We start from the raw sequence: 14,686 nt of genomic DNA on the forward strand, positions 1-14,686 counted from the left end.
GTGAAGCACGGTGGTGGCAGCATCATGATGTGAAGCCCGGTGGTGGCAGCATCATGAAGTGAAGCATGGTGGTGGCAGCATCATGACAACAGTGAAGATCTGTTAGTTTAGAGGACATATTTGGACACATATACAGTACTTGGTAGTAAAATGAGTTCTATATTTTTACATTTTAAACATGTCTAGATGCTTAGTTTCTAGAAAAAGAATAAACCAAATGTTTTGGACCACACAAGATGCCAGCCTCCTATCTTTAGTAGCTTTTGCAAGTCAAAAAGAACAAAACTATGACGATCTGATTGTCTGCGTTTTCCACAGCGGCGACCAAACATCTGCTGTACTTCAGTCTGGACTACAGAGGGGAGGTTCAGGAACTGACCTTCGACCAGCCGCAGGTTCACCGCTTGTTCTACGGCAGTTTTCACAAGGTGAGATAAAAACTGACTGAACTCAGCTCTTGGAGGACACTTTCATTTTGCAGAAAAGTCCTCGTCTGCACCTGAAACTAAGATGATGAAAGAGGGGGTTGGACTCTAGAATTAGAATAAAACTTTATTGATAAATAAAATAAAATAAATAAAACTCTCTTTTTCCCCGTCCGTCTGCCTGCAGGTTCACCTGTCGGTCAGCCAGGTGAGCGTTTCTCTGTCTGTGGACTGCCAGCGTGTCGGCGAGCGGCCGGCTCGTCCTCTGGGAAACCTGCCCACCGACGGCTTCGAGATGCTGGGAAAGCTGGTGAAGACCCGCGGGCCCAACAGCGGATCGGCACCAGTACTTTTTATTCTGTTCCCTCATTTGATTACGATCCAGGCTGTCATTTAAGTGCAAACAAACAAACAAACATGGAAACTGTCTGTGTATCGTGTGTTCTTTCCAGTTTCAGCTGCAGTCCTTTGAGATCGTCTGCAACACCACGTGGGCTTCAGAAGACACCTGCTGCGACCTGCCAGGAGTGGTCAGTGTGTTTCCAGATTAGAGGTTATTTATCGTATCAGATGTCTGATTCTCTGTGACATCTGGTGTCTTTACTGTGTGTCTCCCTCAGAGGGACGAGGAGAGCTGCCCGGCTCCGGCCTTCAGCTGTACCTGCACCTCGGACGTCCCCGGAGCTCCCGGTGCTCCCGGACCGACCGTACGTCACCACGGGAGGATCAAAGAGAAGTGATTTAGTTGGGTTAGAATGTATTAAAATGCAGCTCTTTTCTCTCAGGGGAGGCCCGGTCCTCGCGGTGAAAAAGGCGACAAGGGAGACCAAGGCCAGAAGGTGAGCTAGACCCGTTCTTCAGACCTGTTGTTGTGTAAAAGGCTTGTCTGGTAATTTGGCAGGTTCATGTACAACATAAGCCAACCAAAAGCAGAGCAAACTGACTGGACAGGGATCTAAATGTTCAATATTTCAAACACATCATCCATGAACTCTTCTTCAGTTGTGACACAAACATGAAAACACACTGATGCTTGTTTCTCCTGAAGCTAACTGTGTTGGTTTTCTCAGGGGGAGGTGGGTCCTCCAGGAAAGGCCGGCTTCGAGGGAGGCCTCGGCCTGGTGGGCAGCGCAGGACCACGAGGCATCACGGTGCAGGGAAAAGTGGTGGGTGACTCTCTCAGCCTTAAATATACACCTGTGTGACAGGAAGTGCTCAGGTGAGGACCAGAGGGCTGACACTTACTGAAACCAGGTAGACGGTTAAACAAAGAAAAGGCAGCTGGTGGTTCAGGAAGAATAAATACACGAGGAGGCTGAACAGACCAGCAGGTGTAGACGAGGTAAGCAAACAGGTGGAGGACAGGTGGCAGGTAATCTGCGAGACAAAACAGGAAGAACACGAGGTTAGCAACCAGGAGACAAACAGGACGGACTGGTGGAGAACAAAGGAGGACGCAGGACTTTATATGAACACAGAGAACTAACGGGGAGGCAAGAAACAGGTGATGATAAACAGGGTCGTCAAAGAAGGAGGGAAAACCAGACAAAGGGAGGAAGTTAAACAACAGGAGACACACCAGGACAGGGTTCTTTTTCAAAATAAAACAGGAAATAAACCAAACAAAACTCAAGACTATCCCATTATCTCATTTTACTAATCGTACGTCCTCGACTCCTTTGCTCCCGTCTTAGTTCAACCCACAACAGCTAGAGTTTAGATTTAATTAAATGTGACACACCTACATCACCGGTCCTTTGTTTTATTAAAGCCTACCGCTGTGTGTTATGATCTCTGTAGTTTATATTGACTTATAATTCAGTTCACTGTGCAGCAGGCTGTGAAGAGAATGTACAGACGTCGTACGTTTTTAGTTTTTGTTCAACACACACACATGCGATGTGAAGTATGAAAGTCGTAGCAGACAAGTTAGGACGATGCAAATAAAGCGTGACATTTATTAATATTAAATGTCACATGCAGATATTTGTCAGTTATGTGGTTTGTGTGTTCCGGCTGTGTGTCGTGATGTCTTCACCGAGGATACAGCGACGATAAGTCCTCGCTCAGAGCACCTCCAGCAGCCTCCGCGATCCTGAAAATGCATTTTAGGAAGTGAGACGTCCTTTATGATGCACCAAGATCAGTGTCTGGGTCACGAGGGAGGATCGAGGAGTCGAGGAGGCTGGAAGGAGGGAAGAAAAGGACCAAGAGACTCACTAGGATAGGATTCTTTTTCAAAATAAAACAGGAAATAAATGCCACAAAACCCAAGACTGACACTGTGCATCGTGGCTCCAAAAATTTACTGTTTTTTGTCTTTTTCCTGTCAGGGTCCACCGGGAGCAAGAGGAGAAAAAGGAGATCCTGGGCGACCTGGATTACAGGTGATTAAAAAATGAAACCGCCTCAGTCTTTTTAAAGTCCATCAACCTGCTTCTAGCTGCTTCTTATCCAACTTTCTTCGTCTCTTCACCTGCAGGGTTTGCCTGGACCTCCAGGTCCTAAAGGGGAGGAGGGAATCCCCGGCCCCAAGGTGAGCTGCTCCACACCAGCTCACACAGACCAGTTTGGATATTAGCGATTCTTTATCCTGCTGAGCTGTTCTCATCTCTCTGCATTGGGTTTTTCAGGGAATCAGGGGCGTCGAAGGGAACATCGGTGGACCAGGAACCACCGGACCTCGGGTAGGGTCGAGTTTTCATCCATCTAGAGACATTTAAGATGTTAGCGCCGCTTTTTAGACATAATTTTAAGAGGAACATTTTGGAAAACTCCTGTAAATGTTCTCAGTGCTTTTGGTGACCTCGAACCTTTTATCTCGTCCCACCATCAGGAGAAAAGGCATCAAGTGTTAAAACCTGATGCACATTTGAGAAGCATCATAAGCTTTCCTGCAGCACCACCTTCAGGCCAAAGTCTGAAGCTTATTTGCCAGATGAAATGTGAACTCTGCAACTAAATGTGATGTTTTCTAATCATAGAAATTCATGAGAAGTTAAATTGTGCATTATTGTCGTAGTGTGTATATATTAGTGGTGTCTATGAGCGTTTATTCATCTGTTCATGTGTTTGTGTGGTTCAGGGTTTCCAGGGAATGCCTGGATATCCGGGGCCGATAGGGGAGAGGGGACCTTCAGGATCCGTTGGACCGACGGTAAAACCAGCAAAAAGCAGCATAATTCTGTTTGTCCTCATATCTGTTGTTACACTCGTATCTGTTTCACTTTTCAGGGTCTGCCGGGGAATAAAGGGGAACGAGGAGAAAAGGTGGGTCACAGCTTCATGATCCTGAATCTGGAACAGGACGGGGCTCATGTTTAAATAACTGCTGTTTCTAAAATGTAATTTCTTGCTGATAAATTGGCTTTATTTGAATGTTTTATTTCAGGGGGAACCTCAGTCTATGGCCATCATCTACCAGCTGGTCACACAAGCCTGTGAGCAGCTGGTACACAGTAAGTAGGGAGCACCTAAGAAAACTAGAACCAGGACTCGCTGTAGCATCAAACAAAGGTATGAAAACGTGTTCTTGCTTTTTCAGAGGAGGTGCTGAAGCTCGACATGTTCATTAACGAGATCAGTCGGAAGCCAGCTCCGATCGAGGAGCCGGTGGGGCCTCCGGGGGAACCGGGTATACCAGGACCCAAAGGCCCACCGGGCGGCCGGGGCAACCAGGGGAACGTCGGGAACCGAGGGAGACCCGGCAAGCCCGGATATCCAGGAGAGCAGGGTACAACCTGATTTATTAGATGGGCTGTTGAGATAGAAACAAACCATCCACTCATTTCTTCCTCCCTGTCTACGGCGGCTAAGTGGTCAAATATGTAGGGAGCTCCTCTGGAAAGTAACATCTCAGACTCTACTCGCGTCTCGGTGCTAATTATCATTATTATTATTAATTACATTACTGCTGATGCTCAACTGAATCGGATCAGATCATCGATGTCGGCTATGGTCGGGAACCAAGTGGCATTTTTATGATAAATTCATATTATAGTCATCGTAGCTTCCAAAATGGATAAATGAAAATAACCTTTTTTCTTTGTTTGTGTTGTGATGTGATGCATCGCTCTGCTTCCACTAAACTTATGAGTTATTAGTTCTAATTTTTAGGTTTTCGCCATAGCTCATGGATTTGTCTGTTGTCATTTCGACAAGTTACAGCAAAAAAATAAATCAGATGGCAAACGTCCTACTTGTGAATCTATAACAGCACATGATATAAAATCCCCCAAAAAGGGCAAAAATCGATCATCTCAACTAAAAAAAACATTTAAATCACACGTTTATGAAGGAAAAATGTCCAGATAAACCTTTCTAAACTCACAATCAGATAAATCAGCTGATCAGAAATATTACAAAACAAATACACACAAAAACCTGGACTGATCTGGATCACAGACTGAACAGTGTCAGAACCAACTGACAGCACAACGACCAACATGACTGACAGATAATCAGCAAAGGGCTCGTTCCAAGAAAATATAAATACGTCTTCACACCATAAAATGCGTCTTTACTGTATAAAGTACACCGTGTAGTTTGGCTGATTTTGGACACATCTCAGGTCTTCTTGCTGATTTGTTTCGTCCTCTGCAGGAAGACGAGGGATGCCGGGGGAGAAAGGTGACGCCGGGTCCAACGTCCAGGGCCCAGCGGGGATCAAAGGATTCGCAGGTTCCCTCTTTATCATAAATCCCCAGTAAACAGCCCAGTGCCGGTGTCTGCTCGTGATACACGTCTGCCTTTTAATGTGCGTCTGCAGGTCTTCCAGGTGAGTCCAAGCTGGGAACTCCGGGCTCCAAAGGAGACGACGGTAAGCCGGGACCACCGGGGTTCCCCGGACCACCCGGCCAGCCCGGTGAGATCGGACCACCGGGTGTGTGCGACAGCAGTGGAGGCTGCCACAGAGCTCCTCAGCAAACAGGTGAGCCGCTGACGTGACCTACTGACGACAGAAGATTAAGGAGTCCAGGTGTCTGTGAGCTCGCTGAGCCTGGACCTGCTGGGAGAAATTAATGAGTCAGTTTGTACGAGGAAGCTGGAAGTTTATATATAAACTGTATAAAAAAACAGCACAAAACATGTTTTTTCTCACTGACATTAAATCAGACTAAACTTTTCCTGTTTTAGGTCAGTCAGGATCACCAACATTATTAATATTTGATAAAGTTTTTTTATTCCTTTCCTCAAAGTCAGAAGTTTCCATCCATCTCCTCAGTATCTGCTAGCGTTGCCTTTAAACTCTATGACTTTGGATCAAACGTTCTGGGTTTCCTTCCACAAGCTTCTCACAACAGTCTGATGAGTTCTGGCCCATTCCTCCTGACAGAACTGGTGGAACTGGGTCAAGTTTGTTGGTCTCCTTGCTCCACTGATGTTCTCCAGGATGGAGATCAGGGCTTTGTGATGGCCACTCCACAACACTGACTCTGTTGTCCTGAAGCCTCTCTGTAGCTAATCTGGAGCTATGCTGAGGGTCATTGTCCATCTGAAGACCCATTAGTGTCCAAGCTGTAACTTCCTGCTGATGTCTGGAGATGTTGCTTCAATATCTCCACATCATGTTCTTTCCTCATGATGCCATCTATTGTGTGAAGGTCACCAGTCCCTCCACAGCATGATGCTGCCACCCCCGTGCTCCACAGCTGGGATGGTGTTCTCAGGCTTCAAGCTTCCTCCTTTTTCCTCCAGATGTACCGATGGTCATTAAGGCCAAACAGTTCAGGTTTAGTTCCATCAGACCACAGGACATGTCTCCACTGATGAAGCTCTTTGTCCCTGTGTGCATCTACAAACTGTAATCTGTCTTTTCTATGTTTCTTCTGGAGTGATGTCTTCTTCCTCTCTGAGCAGCCTTCCAGCCCATGTCGGTACAGGACTGGTTCCACTGTGGATAATGACTCTCTGACCAGCTTCAGCAGCATCTTCTCAGGTCTTTAGCTTCTGTTCTGGGGTTGATTCACACATTTCCACCAGAACACTTCATCTCTGGGACACAGAACCGTCTCCTTCCTGAACCCATGATGGCTGGACATTCCCATGGTGGTTCTACTGATAGAACTGTCTGAACAGATGAACGTGGAACCTTCAGGCATCTGGAAGTTGTGATTGTGTTCAGTCTTGCAACAACATTTCATGAGCGTCGAGACATTTTAGCAGAAGCAGCTGTAGGAACTAAATAAACATGATGGACTGAGAGGCAGCTGCTCATTCTGACCAGCTTCCTCCAGCTTTTATTTTACATTTCCGAGTTCATAAAACAGAACAAAAATGTGTTTTGGATCTTTGCAGTGTTGACTCTTGTGTGTGTTTTGTGTTCACCCAGAGGATCCTTATTACGGCTACCAGCCCTGAGCGGAGGCCGGGAATCCCACAGCAGTGCTGAGGTGACTGTATGAAATAGCTGCTGTTTCCTCTGGAGGTAAAAGACTGAAAACGAACGTGCCACTGAAGAGGTTTCACATGTTGAACGTAGCAGACGTGGACACTTCATCGCATGTGAGCAAAGGAAGCAACACAGGAAGGATCTCCGTCTCTGTGCTCTTGTTGCAGAGATTATTTGTAAAACGTGGCTGAGAGATGAATTTAGGGAGCTTTGTAACGTAGAATAGATGAATAGATAAGAAACGTGTTTTTCCCAGTGGGATCAGTGAAGTGCTGTCTCATACACCGTATTCGCACTGAAACCTTCATGTATTCATGCACTGTATCGATGCCCGTTAGCTTAGTCCTCTGTGTGTTTCATTTGCAATTCTAACCTTAAACTGCCTCAAAGGATCATGAAAACACGTCGTCCATGGTGCACAAGCTTCTTTTTGTTCCATGGTAGGAACGATACTGTGAGAATGTCTGTCGTCTGTCCCGTGTACCATAATTTGTATATTGTTTATTGTGTTTCCTGGTTATCCGTGTATATTTTATACAGTATGAATTCTAACTGATGTTTACATTTTCTGATTTCCTGGGTTTGGGTCGTAAGCTTTAGTGTGCGTGAGAGAGAGAGAGAGAAAGAGATGGATGGATGGTGTTTGTCTGTTTGTTTTTTTATCTTGTTAATAAAATCCTATAAATATGTGTCGAAGAAAGTGTGATGTTGTGTTTTTTTTACAAAATAAATTGGCAGCTTTGTCTTGAGGTCGTAAATACCTGAATGCAGCAAAATGTCTTTCAACTAAATGAAGACAAGACAAACTGGTGATAAAGAAGGACGATGTTTGCTCACTTTGAGGCCACTGTGTTTATACTTTACGTCTATTTTGCTCTCCTGACAGTCAGAGGAGTGAAACTTAGAGCTGGAACCATGTTGGAGGGGAAGTGTTTCTCCTAGTGTCTGCTTTGAAGAGCACATCAGCAGCTCCAACCTGTCAGGAGGAAGCAGTGCAACAGGTTTGTCTTCAGCTGTTGACACTCACTGGCAATGCGACTTTATTTTTCAAAATAAGAGTCAGCTCTGGGGAACCTGGAATCAGTCTACCTTGTAAATACTTTGGTGTCTTGCATTGCAAATGTTTCACACACTCCACTAGAAAAAATAAATACAATAAATATTTATTGTTGTAGAGTGTTTCTAGCCTGATATCACAACTAAAAGCTAAATATCTGAATATTATCAGAAACATATAAGTAAGTGCGCTTATTTAAACCAACTGGACCAGTGTGCATGTGCTTCTCAGAAGCTTTATACAACGATGTGAAATAATCAAAAGGTTAAAAATCCTAATCTGTGAGGATGGTGACCATGACAGCTCTGATGAGATTGTTTTGTGAATCCCACTTTGTCCATTTTGTCTGCTCAGAAGACCTCCAGCATTTATGATACATCGGTGGTGATGCGTTTTTGGTAGGATTCAGCGAATGTGATGGTCAGACAGAAAAAATCTCCACCCCAGTTTTTATTTCGACACAATAAAAAATATCATTGTAGAACAGACACTTATTTTGAAAACCTAAACAGGATGCAATCGTGTGGCGCCATTTGTAACTTGACGCGGTGTGTTTCCGGCAGATTCACGTCGCCATGGCGAGCAGAAAAGCTCCGAAAAACCGGGACAGCGGCAACAAATATTCGGTGCTGTTACCGACCTACAACGAACGGGAGAACCTGCCGCTGATAGTCTGGCTGCTGGTGAAGTATTTCGGGGAAAGGTGGGTCACTGAGAGCCGCGGAGCCGCTCGGCTGCTGCTGCTGCTGCTAGCTAGCATCCCTGCTAAGTTAATACCAGCAGCGATGAGCTGTCACTACAGCAGCGGCTACACGATGCTAACGTTAGCATTGACTGTTACACTACAATAATAAACAGGATATTTACAAGCTAACCGGCCTCCTGTTGTTCACTTATATATCGCCTCATGTGTTTCCTTAAGATCGATTTTTAATTTGTTTAACATGTCTATTTTTAGTTATCATTATAATATGTAAACAAGGAAGTGTTACGAGGTTAATTCATTTAATTCTAAAAGATTACAGCTTTGTTATTATAAAATCAGATGTGAAATCTTGGGAGAAGGGTATTGAACTTGACAATTCCCTTTGTGCAATATTATTATTTATGCATAATATTAACTATATCCTCAAATTTTCATGGTTTTCAGACTTTAACTGTAGCATAAATGTGAAATAATACAGATATAAGTATTTTAATACGGTTTGATTATTGCCAGTTAATTACAATTGACAAAAGTTCTAACTTTACTGTATTATCGTGACTATATAAATTCATGAACTTAAATGAATGTAAACAAAGTAATGATGTTTAGCTGACAGTAGCAAAGAGTTCAAGCTAGCTTGCTAGGTCTACAGCAAGCTAATATAGCATAACATAATTACTGTAACATAAAGTTAACTAGTTAGCCAGAGCTGCAACACGCTAATATAGCACAATGTTTTTAGCCTTGTTTTTGCTACAGCAAGCTAAATTAGCATAACATTATTACCTTAACATAAAGTCAGCTTGTTAGTTAGTGCTACAGTTAGCTAATATTGTCTAACAATATAATTTTAACATTAATTCAGCTAGTTAGCTAGTGCTACAGCAAGCTAATATAGTCAAACGTTATTATCCTACCAAAGATAGATTGTCCTGCAGGAAGTTAATATAGCACAATGTTATTAGCCTAGATGATGCTACAACAAGCTAATATAGCATAACATTATTACCTTCACATCAAGTCAGCTAGTTAGCTAATGCTGCAGCAAGCTAATATAGCATAGCATTATTACTGTGAGATAAAGTCAGTTTTTGACTGCTGGTGAGCTTTTATGTGGCTGTGTTACTTCATAGTGAACATAATTGATCTGAAACTTAACAGTGAGGCAAGAGTTTTGAAAGTCATCGTTGGGGGCTTCTTCCTACGTCCTCAGACATTTTCACAAGTTACAGAACAAGTTCTTGGTATTTTATGTTCAAACTTATAAATAATCATCCACGTGCCCCTCATGTTAACAGCAAAGACAACATGGTATGTGCATATTCGTGATTTCAGATTAGTGAGGTCACTGTCACCTAAGAAAAGACCTGAAATGAAATGTGCCTGTATCTAATAGTCAGCTGTTGGTGTTTGTTTTTGTGTATGTGTTGGTGGTATAAAATTACCTGAAACAAATTGCCCCCTTCAGTTGATTTGTTTGCGATTACAGCGGATATAACTACGAGATAATCGTCATCGACGACGGAAGCCCAGATGGGACACTGGAGGTGGCGGAGCAGTTACAGAAGATTTACGGGGAGGACAAGATAGTGAGTTAATCAGTACTGCTGGACGTTTGACTTTAGGAAGCACCAAGTACACTAAACGAGTCATGTCATCCACCTCATGTACATAAAGAGCCAAATAATACCGTTAACAGCTGTTTGTTCCTATATCAGCAGAATCTTTTACACTTTTATATAGTTGTGCATCACTCTGCATGTTTTCTGTCTTTAATCTGTTTACATGAATGTATGTTTACTGTAAGTAAAAACAAAACGGAGCCGAACTCCTCGTATGTGCAGATACTAGACCAGTAGAACTGATTCTGATTTATAAAGGTCTGGTATTGAGTGTGAATGATTTAGATTATTCCCTCGCCTGCTGTGTCCATGTAGCAGGATCTAGTCAATGAATGCTGCATGGAGCTCTGAAGTCTTCTCTGTGTTTCAGGTTCTGAGACCGAGGGCCAAAAAGCTAGGCCTGGGTAAGTTGGACCTGTCAACGTTTGGTGTGTTTGTGCTGGTAAATGTCGCAGCCGACTGACGTGCTCGTGTTTTACTTTGACAGGCACCGCCTACATCCACGGCATGAAACACGCCACCGGAAACTTCGTCATCATCATGGACGCCGATCTGTCCCATCATGTGAGTTACAATACGACCTCCGGCTTCCATGACGCAGCACATGGAGCTGATTCTGACGACTGTTTTAATGATCAGGTAGTTAATTAATCAAACAGATTTACTCCGTGGTGAGAGGATGCTACCTTCAGCTGAGGAATGCTGGAAAAGTTGAATTAATGTAAATGACATGAAGGATGTGACCGACAGCCAAAATGTCGTCAGGAAATCTGAAGTCATACGTTTGTTTAATGGCTTTTGTTGGCTTTTAATGGTCTTAATATTTTAGTCTTTTATATATGTTGTATTTTATAACTTGATCTTAGACGTTTTTGTCCTGTTTCATCTTGTTTATAGTATTTTGTATTTCTTTTATTTTTTTTTTTTTTTGTTTTTTTTTTATTTTTAGAATTTGATCTTACGAGTTACTATCCTGTCACCTTGTTTTATATGTATATACATATATATTTTTATTTATTTATTTATTGTTTTTTTTTTTTATCCCGTTTTGCTTTGTCCTTGCTTGTTGTTGTTTTTGGGGGGGGTTTTTTTCAGAATTTTTATTTTTATTTTTGAATTTATTCTTGCAAGCTGTTTGCCTTTTTTTTGTTTTTTTTTCATTTTATATTTATTTTATTTTGTCTTCTAAACTGATTTTTCTTGTTTCAAACATGCGATGCACATAAACTCGATTGATTTTTAATTTATTTTTCAGGTATTTTTTCGTCAGTGTTTAATTATTGATCCACAACATGCTGGAAAATAACGTGATCTTCTTTAATTGCTTTGTTTCGTCTCAACAGCGGTCAGTATATTCAGATTATTGGTCTTTTTTCTTTGTCAGCTCTCTTCTGTTTATAATCCTTGAAATGTGAAATCTAACTGATTCTGTGGTTCATATTTTATTGTTCTTTGTTCCTTTTTTATTTCAGCCCAAGTTTATTCCAGAATTTATTGAGTAAGTTTCTCCAAATTTCCATTTTTCTAAATTGTGATTTAGTATTTTGGGCTGTTTTTAAGCTGATATGCTCGTGTTTATGCCTGATTACTAATCTATAACGTCTGAATGTGTCGTCGCTGTGTGTCGTGTAGTTAAAACGTGACTCTGGCTTGTTTTCAGAAAGCAGAAGGAAGGCGACTACGACCTGGTGTCCGGGACTCGCTACAGAGGAAACGGAGGCGTTTACGGCTGGGACCTGCGCAGGAAGCTCATCAGGTAGCGATCATGTGGCGCTGCTTTGTCTTCGGTTTCCCCTCACCTCGTCGTCAGGAGCCTGAGGTTCAGCTCTCTCTCTTCTCTCTCCTCTCGTTCACAGTCGGGGGGCAAACTTTCTGGCTCAAGTGTTGCTGAGACCCGGAGCTTCAGACCTGACAGGCAGCTTCAGGTGAGCGCCGCAAATTTAGCGACTTCTGAGCTGCAGCTGCCTCGAAGCTTCTCACAAATCCTGCTGCTCTTCATCTCACTGACGTCAGGTTGTACAAGAAGAAGGTTCTGGAGAGTCTGGTCGGGCGCTGCGTCTCCAAAGGATACGTCTTCCAGATGGAGATGATCGTCAGAGCCAGACAGCTCAACTACACCATCGGAGAGGTGAGGGCCTCGTTTATCGCTGTGGTTCATTATCATCCAGATAAATCCTCTATTTGTCTGTAATGTTCATATAAAACCTTCCTTTGGACCTGCTTCTGATTAGCAGCTTCTAATTTTGAGGAAAGTTCAATATTTTTCTAGGTTTTGCTTTTTTCTCATCCTGTAATTAATTAGAAACGAGAAATCACACTAAAAGGCTGAACTTTATTTAAACCAGCGATGGATTTTAGGACACGTCTGCATCCAGACCTGATCAGAAAAGAGCGAATTTATAAACTACAACATGTTACTAAGAACCCTACAAAACCTGTCCAAAGAAATTCAGTTTATTCTGCAATCAGACCCCGATAAGCCGGTAAAATCTGAAGAACCACCTCACTCAGGTTGTTTACACGACGGTTCAATTTGTTCAAAATGAAAAGCTGCTTGCTGACTTGTTGTCCTTCCCGACCACACTGAACCAGTTTTAGATCAAAAACCATTAAACTTAAGCTGCCACGCAGCAGATTAACAAGCAGACTTTGTGAAACATGCATCTTATAAAATAAAAACGGGTGATTTCTCTGCTTCATCTGCATCAGTCAGGTGCAGCCAGTGTTTGTAGTAACGGTTTCCTGTTCCTGTTGTCCAATGCACGACCTCGAAAGTCCAAAAACGCTCCTGTGGACTCGCTAGCTAAGCAAACCTGGACTAGATAAATATGTTAGAGCTGTGAGGCCATGTGTCGCTCAGAGAGAGGCAGCGTGGAGTCATCTGGATCAAGAAAAGTCAAACAAATATTTAAGTTTCCCTTAACTTTTCCCTTAACCTTGGGATGTGAACTGGAAAGTAATTCTTCTTCTTCTTCTTCCAATCAACAGGTACCTATTTCCTTCGTGGATCGCGTCTACGGAGAGTCCAAACTGGGCGGCAACGAGATCGTGTCATACGCCAAGGGACTCCTCACACTGTTCGCCACCACGTGATGCGTCGGGGCGTCTCCCAGTCTCGTAGGATTTCTCTCATTCTTAAAAGTCACTGTGTTTTTAATACAGTAGTTACACGAGGAGGGGAAATGAAAGCTTCCCCCGAGACAGCGACGCGACGGCAGACGGCGAGGGAGGCGTCTCTCCTCGTCGGCAGTAAATGTAAAATAATTCCTCGTCGGTAGCTGTTCAGAAAACCGAAGGAACACAGAGCCTCACATTCCCATCGTCCTCGTTAATCCCATCTGAACAGAGCTCGTCATTCCCGACACCACTTCACCGAGAACGTCCGACGGCTTGTGATTGTTTGTATAAAATTAAACTGTTTGTAAAGCAGAAATGGAAGTTTTGGGTTTTTTTTGTTTAAACACTAAGTCAAAACCTTCAGTAGGCAGCTTCTCCTCCTGAGAAGACTTTAAGATTTTCAGTCAGAACCACCTCAGAGCCATTCTGACCGCTGATAGAGACGCTCACCGCTCATGTAAGCCCTTAAACAGAGGTTAAGGTTTCCGAGAACATCAAAAGCTACGATTGACGTGTGTGTGAAAGTTAACTTGACCACACTTCATGGTGCCGTATGCAGCTTGTGTGGTAGCAGCAGGTACCGGCCTGGTCGTCTCCTCTCTCTCATGCACTAAATAGTCGGTGGGCTCCACTTATAAACCACTTTTCCACCTTAACTGACAAAGCGCTTTAAAATCCGGCCTCTCAGCCGCCCGCTGAGCACCGGCCTGCCAACCCGGCTATTAATGGGCAACCCGCTCGGCCGCCGGAGCTCAGCGAATCTTAAAACGTCAGTTAAGACATTTAACATCCACACTTGACACCGACTCAGAGCTCCAGGAGCTCCGAACCTCCAGGCTTTATGCGCTCTCCGCTGGTTTGTGTGTGTATGATTTGAAAATGTGCTTCCTCGGCTTCGGCTGATGAAACTTCAGCCGCTTCATCGCTCAGTGTTGCTTGAAGATTGTCTCCGTGTGGCGCTAAATTAGCATCGCAGCAAACCTGGAAGCTGTGGGAGAATTTTTACCATCGCTTATGGTGTCCAGTCTGATTCAGGATTGAGTTTAAGGTTTTCAATGACTTATTTACCCTCACATCATACTGCTTATTAAGAAACTCAAAATATTGTATTTATTGTTATGGAGGACACAGAAATGCTGCAAATTCCTACATGTACTGTTTGTTTCTAAGGGTTTAGGTGGGTTTGCACCAACTTATTTATCAGAATATTCACATTTTCTTAGCTCAGGTGGAGCACTGAGCTCAGACTACAGATGTTAGTGGATTTTCCCACATCTGGATGAAGCGATGCAGCGGCTGCTCCTGAACTCTGGAGCAGGTTGGAAAGTTTGAAGTTGCTCATCTTGATCCGAGTGGAGTTTGACATCC

The 14,686-nt window shown here is 43.3% G+C and overlaps 2 protein-coding genes across 2 annotated transcripts in view; both read left to right on the forward strand.

Moving 5' to 3' along the window:
* LOC103362022 (collagen alpha-1(XIV) chain) overlaps positions 1-7,512 on the forward strand; it is a 54,618-nt gene extending 47,106 nt beyond the window's left edge. The window contains exons 25-40 of the mRNA XM_008288267.1: positions 319-428; positions 613-771; positions 878-955; positions 1,046-1,132; positions 1,211-1,264; positions 1,496-1,591; positions 2,759-2,812; positions 2,908-2,961; positions 3,059-3,112; positions 3,511-3,582; positions 3,660-3,695; positions 3,817-3,883; positions 3,970-4,158; positions 5,028-5,105; positions 5,194-5,355; positions 6,757-7,512. Coding sequence (XP_008286489.1) covers positions 319-428; positions 613-771; positions 878-955; positions 1,046-1,132; positions 1,211-1,264; positions 1,496-1,591; positions 2,759-2,812; positions 2,908-2,961; positions 3,059-3,112; positions 3,511-3,582; positions 3,660-3,695; positions 3,817-3,883; positions 3,970-4,158; positions 5,028-5,105; positions 5,194-5,355; positions 6,757-6,785 — 1,379 coding nt within the window. The 3' untranslated portion in view covers positions 6,786-7,512. The remainder of the gene's footprint in view (positions 1-318; positions 429-612; positions 772-877; positions 956-1,045; positions 1,133-1,210; positions 1,265-1,495; positions 1,592-2,758; positions 2,813-2,907; positions 2,962-3,058; positions 3,113-3,510; positions 3,583-3,659; positions 3,696-3,816; positions 3,884-3,969; positions 4,159-5,027; positions 5,106-5,193; positions 5,356-6,756) is intronic.
* An 891-nt stretch (positions 7,513-8,403) lies between these two features.
* dpm1 (dolichyl-phosphate mannosyltransferase subunit 1, catalytic) lies at positions 8,404-13,634 on the forward strand. Its single transcript, XM_008288257.1, has 9 exons — positions 8,404-8,576; positions 10,069-10,168; positions 10,572-10,605; positions 10,689-10,765; positions 11,674-11,699; positions 11,862-11,957; positions 12,058-12,126; positions 12,215-12,329; positions 13,190-13,634. Exons 1-9 carry the CDS (start codon positions 8,449-8,451, stop codon positions 13,292-13,294), a joined length of 750 nt encoding a protein of 249 aa, XP_008286479.1. The 5' UTR covers positions 8,404-8,448; the 3' UTR covers positions 13,295-13,634.
* The last annotated feature ends 1,052 nt before the right edge of the window (positions 13,635-14,686 follow it).

This window comes from Stegastes partitus, unplaced genomic scaffold (assembly GCF_000690725.1).
Source record: "Stegastes partitus isolate 25-593 unplaced genomic scaffold, Stegastes_partitus-1.0.2 Scaffold549, whole genome shotgun sequence".
Lineage (NCBI taxonomy): Eukaryota > Metazoa > Chordata > Actinopteri > Pomacentridae > Stegastes > Stegastes partitus.